General features: G+C 40.3%; 1 protein-coding gene across 1 annotated transcript in view; it reads left to right on the top strand.

Moving 5' to 3' along the window:
* The first annotated feature begins 3664 nt into the window (after window positions 1-3664).
* Window positions 3665-10859, top strand: part of ETV4 (ETS variant transcription factor 4) — a 49312-nt gene continuing 42117 nt past the window's right edge. The window contains exons 1-4 of the mRNA XM_087713631.1: window positions 3665-3797; window positions 4758-4869; window positions 4989-5085; window positions 6454-6501. Of these exons, the coding sequence (XP_087569757.1) occupies window positions 4810-4869; window positions 4989-5085; window positions 6454-6501 (205 nt within the window). The 5' untranslated portion in view covers window positions 3665-3797; window positions 4758-4809. The remainder of the gene's footprint in view (window positions 3798-4757; window positions 4870-4988; window positions 5086-6453; window positions 6502-10859) is intronic.

The following is a 10859-nucleotide window of genomic DNA, read 5'->3' as shown; positions in this document are numbered from 1 at the left end:
CAGCTGAGTTCAGCTTTTTTTAAAGCCATTTTTCGCCCTCCCCAGGCTCCAGAGGCTTTACAGGAGCCTGGGGACAGCGAAAACAGCCTCCCCACCCCCAGAGGCCCTCCGGAGGCTTCAGGAGCTTCTCTGAAGCCTCTGGAGCACAAAAAACCAGCCTTATGGGCAAACCAGAAGTTCGGGAACAGACTTCAGGTTTGCTCGTAGGGTCGTTTTTAGTCCTCCGGAGGCTTCAGGGAAGCCACCTGAAGGTCCCTGAAGCCTCTGGAGGGCCTTTGGGGGGGGGGAGGCTGTTTTTGCCCTCCCCAGGCTCCTATAAAGCCTCTGCATGACCCCCCCTGTGCTCCCCCCCTGTATGGCACGTGAGCCAAAAAAGGTTCGCCATCGCTGGTCTAGCCTCTTCTTAAAAACCTCCAATCATGGAGCACCCACAGCTTCTAAAGGCGAACTGTTCCACTGGTTAATTGTTCCCATTGTCCAGAAATTTCTGAGTTCTAGGTTGCTTCACTTCTTGATAATTTTCCAACCACTTCTTCTTCTCCTGCCTTCTGGTGCTTTGGGAAATAGGTGTACTATGACTACAGCATTTCGCTTGTTAAATTTAGTCATTTTGTCAAAGAATGAAATAAAATTTGCTTCGAATCATCTGTTTTTGGCAAATCTATGGTGGCTTCTGGTTATAACTTTTCTTGCTTTCTAGGTGGTTCACAGATCTGTTGTCTGGTTATCTTTTTCCAGGCTATTCCCAGGTGTTGATGTCAGGCTGATTGGCCTATAGCCATGATGGCGAAACTCTGGCACGTACCAGAGGTGGCCTACAGTGCCCTCTCTGTGGGCATGTAAGCCATCAACCCAGTTCAGCTCTACTGCGTATGCATGTGTGCCTCCTGTCTGCCAGCTGGTCTTTGGGTCTCTGCTGCGCATGCAAGGGAAGTGTGGGTGGCTGTGTGCACATGTACAGGGGCGGGGCCTTGTGGAGAGGCGCACACACCTGGGGGGCACATGTGCATGCATGGGGCCTGGGCGCGGGGGGGGGCACATGCACATTGCATTTTGGGGGTTTGGGTGCACGTGCGCACATTCACACACAGGAAAAGTTTAGCCATCACTGGTCTATAGTTTTCTGTCCATTTCTTTTTCGAAAATGCCTGCCAGCTTCTTTGGAATTCTGGGTTCTAATACCTCTGCTCCTGGTGATTTGAACTCATCTAGGATGGACAGACGTTCATGAATCCCATTAGACAAGGCAGGCTGCTGCAAGGCAGAGAAGTCCACATTTATTTATCTACTTATTTCATTTCAGGTTTATATGACTTCCTAATTCACATTGGGCAACATACCTCTGTTAAAAACAAACCACAATGTTCCAACAAAAATGCTATTACAAATGCAGGATCACACAGCCAGGGCATAACAACCTGTGTTCCACTTCCCAAGGGGAACTCATGTGACATTCCGACTCCAGTGCCTGAGGGTCTCCAAAGCTTTCCTGGAAGCTAAGAGGGTCAAGAGCAGTTGAATCTTAAGTAGTGGGGTGGGGGTGGGGGAGGAAGGAGAAGAGGTCACGCTTGTGAGATATTGTCACAAGACTTAGGTAGCCCTCAAGCATTCATTTAGCAACTGTTTGAAGTTCAACAGAACTGGAAAAAGTGACTTATGACTGGTCCTTGTTTGCTTTTAAAACCACTGCAGCGTCCCCATTCAAAATTTGGATGCTTGGCAACCAGTATGCATCTACAACAGTTGCAGCATTTGGGGGGGGTCACATAACTGATGTTTGTGAGCTTTCCAGCTGGCTTCTGATAAACATAGTCAATGGGAGAAGCTGGATTCACTAACAACTGAAGTGATTTGCTTAACAGCCGTGGCAAAAACAGTCAAAGTATTTCTAGCAGGAATACCAGATTCTATAACAGCTTTGTTCCCTAATCTGGTAAACTCGCAAGATCCTTGACATGTATCGCTTATATATCCAAACCAGACTGTGTTGTTTCTCCCTGTCATATAATATACTATATGCATAATTCTGTATTTATTTATTTGGTCGTATTTATGTAGTGTATATTCCTGGAGATGGGGACCCTTTGAGAGTTGTATGCATCGAAATTTCATTTTAGTGTATGGCGGTTACTATACATGAAAAGTGACAATAAATCAGTGGTGGGATTCAGCCAGTTCGCACCTATTTAGGAGAACCGGTTGGTAACTTCCTAAGTAGTTCAGAGAACCGATTGTTGGAAGAAATCTCATTTTGTTTTTTTCCACCTTACAGGGCTAATCCTGTAAGGAAGGCAGGAAGGAAACTATTCAGATGTTTCTAGCTTAATCTTTATTGACCTGCTTACAGAAATTGCCTCTCTGGTTAACCCTTATTACATTGTAACAGCTAAGGCAAAGCGCCCATCGACCCGAGTGACCTTGAGTTGGCCACACCCACCCAGTCACATGATCACTGAGCCCCACCTACCCAGATGGTCATTACGGCAGAGAACCAGTTGTTAAATTATTTGAATCCCACCACTGCAATAAATTGTATTCTAAGTCATAAAATCAGATGTGATTTGCTTAACAACTGTCTTGCTTAGCAACAGAAATTCTGGTCCCAACTGTGGTCATAAGTTGAATATTACTTGTACCTCCTAGGTCTTATTAGATGCATTGTTCCAGGTAAGGGATCTAGAGATGCCCACTTTATTGCAGTGTATGGGATAGGCAGAAATACTCAGCAGGAAAAGCTGGGTGGAGATTGTCTTTCTGGGCAGACGATTACTGTGCCTGTTCTTACCCTGCAGAAAAACTGTGGGGCCAAAAACAAGCACTTGGCCAAGTCTATGATGAACTCACTCCTTGGCATAAACTAATGAAATGCAGCTGAAACACTGATAAGTCAATCACATTCTGGAGTCAAGCTAATATGTATGGCTCAGAATATTATAAGATAGACAGCTGTATTTTTTAAGCAAATAGGTGATTTCTTTTTTCCACGTTCATAAAATAAATAATGTTCTTTTTAATACATCTTTTAAAAAGCATAAATCCCTTTGAACCTATTACAAAAACTTTATTTTCCACTTCTTCCATTTAGAAATTGAGTTCTAAATTCGGAGGGAGAAGGGGGAAACTCCCTCCCTCCAACTTATTGATATGTTCAAGCAAACTTAGTACAGGATGGTATATTGGTATATATGAAAATTAGCAACTTTAATTTTCTCTTGAGACCTTCCTGGCCTCCAGTGCCGATGGCGACCTTAAAAACGGATAGTAAACAACTATACTTACACCCTTGCTTACGTAACTGCATAACCAGTTTCAGGCCAATTAGAAAACGGATTCATTTAAGCCAAGCCTTCGAATCTACAACCCGTGACACATTCCCTCCCTCGGCAGCCTTTTATGAATGAACTTTGGGCGCTCTTGTTTTTTTTATGAATGAGAGTTCCAACACTGAATGAATCTTGGAACACCTCGAGCTGATTGGCTGAAAGCATTCAAACCACGCCTTATTCCAATCGGGTTGAGGGACAAGTTGAGCCTTGATTGGTTGGGCGTGTCCCAGCAAGCCCAGGGAATTCCCCCCTCCTTTCTTTCATTCACAAAGTCAATGAAACAAAGAGAAACAGAAAAGAGTCTGTTTCTGTGAAAGAGGAAACGACTGCGGGCTAGAGGCGGGAGCAACTCCACACGACTCTGTTTTTTCGCGAAGCAGTATATTCTTCTTGTTTGAAATCAGCTGCCTTGAGGTGGGGGCCAGCAGGAAAGACCTGAACTGACCCTCCGCGTTTCCACTTTGAAGTGAGGTGAGGAAAATATAATTTTTATAGAAACTCCTTTATTTCACATACTTTTAAAAAGTTGGGGAGGGGGCGACGGACGAGGAGGATTTTTTTTTAAAAGAGCTATGGGGCCTAGTGGGTGCTGGCGAAGCAGGGCTGCTTTTGTAGAGAATCATATCGCAAACACGGGCAAATAAGAAGATCTAAAGGTCGAAGCCTGGGGGGAAAAGGGCAGCCGAAACAAACAGAGGGGTATCTGAAGCTGGAGAGATTTAAACCTAATCTTATTCCATATTGCAACGAAGTCTCACTGAGGTCAATGGGGCTTCCTCCCCAATACACGATGCATAGGGAGGTGATTAATGAAGATTGGCTTCCTGAACTTGCGAAGAGGAGAAAAACCGGGCAGGAGTTGTTGGTAGGATTTAAACTCCTGTCCAGTGGGATGGGCAAAGCAGTGGCTGAGGGCGGGGTGGAGGAAATTATAGGGCTAAAGATGCAAATAATAATAATATCCAAGCACCCAGAAAAGGAAGAAGGGGAAGGAGGACACTGCAGGAGCACAGAAGGGTGAGAAGGTTTGCAGAGGATCTGAGTTTTGAAAGTAGACTTTCGGTTAAGGATTGCATCCACCCTCCTTCATTAGGCATTTCGTTATGCCATCCCCTGCTGTACATTGCATCCACCTTCAAGATAGCACATGGCTCCTAAAGGCTGGAAATGTGGGCAGTTGTAATCCCAACAGATCTGAAAGCGTCAGATTAAAGGACTTTTCTTCTGAGGAGGGGAGCACCTTTTCAGTTTTGCCATTCCAACAGGCAAGAGTAACAGGAATGTCAGGGGAAAAGGATCCGTGCCTTGGTAATCCGCTTAAGAGACCCTTCTTTCAGATGCTGCTGGAAATTGCATGCAATAAGGAACTTATCACAAGTAGCATTTAAAAAACTTCAGTCTATTGATGCATCTTTCTTTCTTTCTTTACAGCTACCTGGTTGATATTTCATTTGCCCTCCATGCCTTTGAGAAAGTTGCATCCATGACTGATGGGAGGATGAAAGGATATTTGGACCAACAAGTGCCTTACACTTCTGCACAGGTGAGTGAGGGGGCGGGAGTTTGCCCTTTAAGGCTTCTGTTTTTTTCTGAGCAGTAGTTTGAGCACCCGGTACAGTGGTCTGTCTTATATTAACTTTAGTGTTGCTTGTCTACTTACAGAAGCCAACAGGGAATGGAACTATGGACAGCAGAACTGTGATGGCTTCACGGAGGAAATCTATGGACCCAGGTGTGCCCCATGTCCCAGATTCAGAAGGTGTGTGTGTGGGGGGGGGGGCAGGGGCAGATATGGAGGGTATCAGAGGCGATCCTGTTCCAGAGTTTTCTAGCTTGAAGCCGCAACCTGATTTGGGAATGCAATGATGTCCCAGTGCAATCATGCTTTCTTTTTTGCAAACAGGGAATAACACAGTTTTATCATAGACCCAGATTCCCTAAAGATTAATGTCCAGCACATGATCCCAAAAAAGACCATTTTTGGTTCTTTCATTTTGGATAACTGTGAAACTGACTTGAATAATCAAAAACGATGTTTCAGAAGATGTACCTTCCTTCTTTGCATAATCTTAGTCTGCAGCCTAGATGAGAGCACGTCATAATTGCTGCAATGCTTACCTAATGAACAGGATAAGTACTGCTTGGAGATCATCTCTTTGTCTTGGAAGAGCTACACCTTGAGGATACAGATTTTTTTTTTTTACAGAACCCTCTTGGTGAGAAGCAACTGTGTCTTGCTTCCATACTACAAAGTCCTTGGACCACAATCTAAGAGAATTCTCTTAAGAACCTCCATCTTCCTGACTGTTAGCCACCATATATAAAATATTTAAAAGGTTAACATTCTCTATTTAGCTTGAATACTAATAATTGGGATTCTCTATTTAGCTTGAATATTGATAATTGGGATTTTTTAATGAGTTCAATGGGGACAGAAATGCCTTTTCTTTTTTTCCCTTTTAATTCTGGAAAAAGTTTGTTCTTAACAGCTTTGAAATGAATCTCCCATAATTCTGCAGTGGCTAAGGCATTGGATGCTTGCAGGCTAAAGGCATAGCTGCTTGCAGGCATAGCTGCTTTCTATTTTAGTGAGACAGTTCTGAAAACATGGATTAGTTTAGAAAAATCAGTTTTACCTGACCAGCCTTTTTTCCTGTGGGACTAGAATAATTGTGAAGAAACAGCTGCTAGGGTTGAGGAAAGAGCTCTTTTTATTACCATTTCAGAGAGGACTTAAACAACATTATTACTCAGGTTAGAGTTGGATGTTTTAAGATTGTGAGCTTGGAATAAAATGCCCTGAATTTAAGAATGTAATGTCTTAAGGGTTGTTCCTGATGGGGCTATTTTGGTTAAAGGTTTGAAACAGAACTATTTTGTTTCATGACATCCTTAGATTATATTGGGCTTCTATAATGGATTTGGGCCTCCTTGCTATGTCCCTTTAACCCAGTGTTTCTCAACTTGAGATGGATGGACCTCAACTCCAGCTTGCTTGCTGGAGAATTCTGGAACTTGAAGGCCACCAGCTTCAAGCTGCCAAGATTGAGAAATGCTGCCTTAACTGTTTCAAACATTCTCCAGAACTACTGTTTAGTGATATCACATTCTGCTCTTTTCCTTGCAGATCTCTTCCTTGATCTAAGCCAGTTCCAGGAAACTTGGCTGACTGAAGGTAAGGCTATCTTACCGATCTTTCTTTGTTTGCTGCCTCCTTCCTTGTCATGCCCATTATCATCATACTTTTAAGTATCTTTCCTTTTGCTTCCATCTGCTTTCAGTGTAACTGAGCCTGAGTAAATTCAAGAATATGAATGGCATCATTGTGTTGGTATTTGCTTATGAAAGGAACTTGGCAAAGGGCCTTCAAACTTTCCAGCCCTCTGGAGTGATGACTGTTGACCAGAGCTTCCCCCACTTGCAAAAACCCATGGAGCCCCTCCCTGCTTTAAAGCTTTTGAAGCAGGGTGGTTTGAAAATGGGACTTGCCTTAGAACCTTGTTGGTTTGCATTACTTCCTGCTCTTTCTTCCATTTTGATGAACATTAACCTGGGATGAGAAACATTCAAATCTGCCCATTCCCTAAGTGCCCAATTAAGATACATAGTAGCTAATTGCAGTTTGGAAATGGATTTTGTATTTTGTTCATGAAAGTGTGGATCTGGGGACATGGCATTTTGAAAAGGTTACAGAGGCTATCTGCGTGTTTACTTTGCATGTATATTGTTCCTCTGCTTCTCTGGAATTGGTGGAGCTCTCCGAAACCAGTGCAAAAATGGAGTTGAAGTGAGCAGCTGATCAGCAGTCATATTTTTTTGAAAAAAGTGTATAATGTGGAAGAAGGAATTCCATATTCATGTATATGTTCCTGTATAATTCTTTTTTTAAAAAAAAGTTAAGTAAATACTGTACTTGTCAGCCCAATTGATATTCCAACACAGTTTGGTTAATGCTAAACTAGAGTGTTGCTAATAACTCCTTTTTTTGCAGCAGAAAAATTGAGAATTTGCTATTGTGCCTGGGAAAATGAATATCCTAAGAACACTGCATTTATTTTTGAAAGTAAACTTCATGGTTTTAATGAAAAAACTTGGAAAATCTCTATAACTCCAAATTGAGCCAACTTAAGCAAGAACATGTAATTATAGAATTTTATTTCCTAATCTTAGTATAAAATACAAAGACCACACTAATGTTATTGACGGCAAGAGGTAGGATATAGAATTGAAAACATGCACTGGTGTTCCTTAAAATCACAACCATAATTGAATCTGGAATTATGGTCATAGGTCATGTTGGTCATTAAGCAAATCACCATGTGACCATCCCTAATTTTAAAACTTTATTATTTATTTATTAAATATATTTATTAAATATATATTTAAAAAATAAATATATTTATTTTTTTGTGATGGCCATTAAACAAACCCATTGTCCCCAATCTGCTTCTTCTTCTTTCTTTTTTTTGTGCCAGAAACTGGAATAAATGGCATTTTCTAGTAAAAAAAGTTGTAAATCTTGGCCACGTGACTGCAGGACATTGCAAACAGCTGTACATTTTGGATGGTTGTCTGAATTTCAAATTCAGGCTGTAAGTCAGTCATAACTTCAAACAATTCCTAAGCAACTGGTTATAAGTTGAGGACTTCACACACATAACCATGAAGACTAAATGCTTGCTTTCCTCCCTCTTTTCCTTAAAGCAGCAAAAAAAAAAAAAACAAACAAACAAACAAAAAACCTGAACATGCTTAGAATTGGATTTGAATTCTGAGATCTTAAGATTTGCTGATTACAGCAAATGATTTAGAACAAAGACAGGAAAAATGAATTGTTTTTGTGGTTTCTTTTAAGTTACAATATCTTAAATAAATAAAATATTTTTTTTCCAAATCAAGACTTTTCTTACACTTCATGGTGCATATTAGAAGTGAGAACTGTTTACTCTTTATTTTGATACTTTATATATTAAGATTTGTTTATTTAAGTGATTTATATGGTTAAACAATCTAAACTAAGGTTCCTAGAAATGCTACCCCCCACCAATATTCATCTTCTTTGTTAAAAGAATTGAAACAGAATAATGTTAGTTCTGAAATCCAGATGTGTGAGATTTAAACACTCCTCATTCCCCTCCAACACAGTTGGTACTGGATTACCCCTCATCTAGAAGGAGCCAAATTGATAACCAAGTTCTTTTATATCCTTTAATGAGGAGATTAACACTTTGGAACAGCTCAGCAGTTTTTTTAAAAATAATAATATAATAAAATAAAAACCTAGACTAATCTTCCGCAGACTAAAACAGAAGTTGCACCAAGCCATTATCTTGTTCATGGAGGCTTGCTGGAGAATTATCTACAAGTCACATGGTTTACAAAAGTAGATAATCATATGAGTTATCTAGCCATGCATATGCAAAGTTTAGAGCCAGTGAAACAAGATATGTTGATATATCTCTGGATTTCAGATCTAGATAAGTAAAAACTATTGCAAGTAAACTGAAGCAATTGCATGCATGCATAATTGCATTTTGAATATCAATCTAAGATTCTAATTGGATCTAGTGGAAGAGAGAGATTGCTCAAATCCAGTGTTTTTCAATCTCAACAATTTTAAGGTATGTGGACTTCAACTCCCATAATTCTCCAACCAGCATGCTGGCTGGAAAATTCTTGAGAGAGTTGAAGTCCACAAGTTTTAACGTTGTTGAGATGGACAAACATTGCTCTACCCCTCTTTCCAAGGCCATTTAATATAAATCTTTGTTAAAAACTAACCTGTGAAGAAATGTTTGTTTGCATTTCTAAGTTACTTTCAGAGGAAGGAAGGTTCTTTACAGTTAGCATTAAAATACAAGTTACTGTTTGTTTCATTTAAAAAAAAAATCCCTTTAATGAAATGCACTAGCAGAGAAAAGGCATGAAGCAATTTTACTTTTTCATTAACCTATTCATTTTATTTTAATTTTTAATTTATTAAACCAATTTGCCGCCTATCTCATTATGGGGCTACTCTAAGCAGCTTGCAACAATAAAAAGGAAGAAATGAAAAGAGTGGAAACAAAAGTAAGATAATGGAGCAATAAAATAGTGAAAAACCCACAATGAGAGTACATATAGTCCTCGACTTACAACAGTTCATTTAGTGACCATTCAAAGTTACCACAGCACTGAAAAAAGTGACTTATGGTTGTTTTTCACACTTACAACCATTGCAGCACCCCCATGTGATCAAAATTCAGATGCTTGGCAACTGACTCACATTTATGACGGTTGCAGTGTCCAGGGGTCATGTGATCAGCTTTTGCTACCTGACAAAGTCAATTGGGAAGCCAGCTTCACTTAAGCATGTTACTGCGTTAACAACTGAAGCGATTCACTTAACAACAGTGGCAAGAAAAGTCGTAAAATGGGGCAAAACTCACTTAACAAAGAGCTTCACACTGGTGGGGGAGAGGTAGAGTCTGCATTCGACACTCAAAGCACGGCTTTCAAGGGGGGGGATTGGTGATTCTCTGTAGTACTCAGTTAAGATTGCCTTACAATTTGAATAATCTTGCAGAAATTATATTCTTGATCTATTGGGAAAGAGGATGCAAACCTATTTAGGAATGATGAGCCAGGGAAGCTACTGTAAGAATAGAGATACGTGTTTGATGGGAGTGGTGGTCACAAGCCAAACCCACAGAGAGCGATGCCTATGCCATGACTGCTACCTTTTATCCTTATTCAGCAAAGTTGGAAACAGGTGGGGGTTTTTTAATCTGTTTTTTTTTTTAATTCTGCTCTGACAACATCAAAGGAAGGGAAGGCTGAGAGCTACTTTAGGGGATGCAGTGACTTGAATAAGGGGTGCCATCTAGCCACTTCTTAAATATGTCTTATCCTGTTTGCTTCCCAAACCCAGTCAAGTATGTTACTGAAGTTGATTGTGTGGTCCAGGTTGGGTGGTAGAATGTGCTGGAGTTTTATCTGAGAGTATAATTGTTTATCCTCATAAAAGGCATTCATAGCAGAGATGAGATTCTTTACTTGGATTTAGACGGGTGTGCTAAAGACTCTTAAATTATCTCTGCATGAGTTTGAAGCTTTATTTTATCTAAAATAAAAGAAGTATAAAATTACATTAAAAACTGGTTGGGATAAAGAATTATCTAGCAAGACTTATCCAGCAATGGTCAAATTGATAGGAAGAAAGATTCTCCATTGCTTACTTCTAGTTTTTAACCAAAATCGGTATTTTATAATTGTATTTTCTTTAGCCTTTGGTGAAAGGGCTGGAGCCATTGATATTTTCCATGAATTATTTCCACAAATAAATTGAACAGATAAAGCATTTATTTATATCCCACCTATATTACGTTTATAAACAACTCAAGGTGGCAGACATGTCTAATAATCGCCTTTCCTCCTATTTTCCCACAACAGCCCTGTGAGGTGGATTGGGTTGAGAGAGAGAGTGGCCCAAAATCACTGGGTTGACTTACATGGCTAAGGTGGGAGTGGAATTGACAATCTCCCATTTTCTAG

The sequence above is a fragment of the Thamnophis sirtalis genome, unplaced genomic scaffold, assembly GCF_051295495.1.
Source record: "Thamnophis sirtalis isolate CommonGarterSnake01/CBP01778 unplaced genomic scaffold, rThaSir2_p1.2 scaffold_4, whole genome shotgun sequence".
NCBI lineage: Eukaryota > Metazoa > Chordata > Lepidosauria > Squamata > Natricidae > Thamnophis > Thamnophis sirtalis.
The sequence above is the reverse complement of the archived record's forward strand: the minus strand, read 5'-3'. Positions and strand labels throughout refer to the sequence as shown.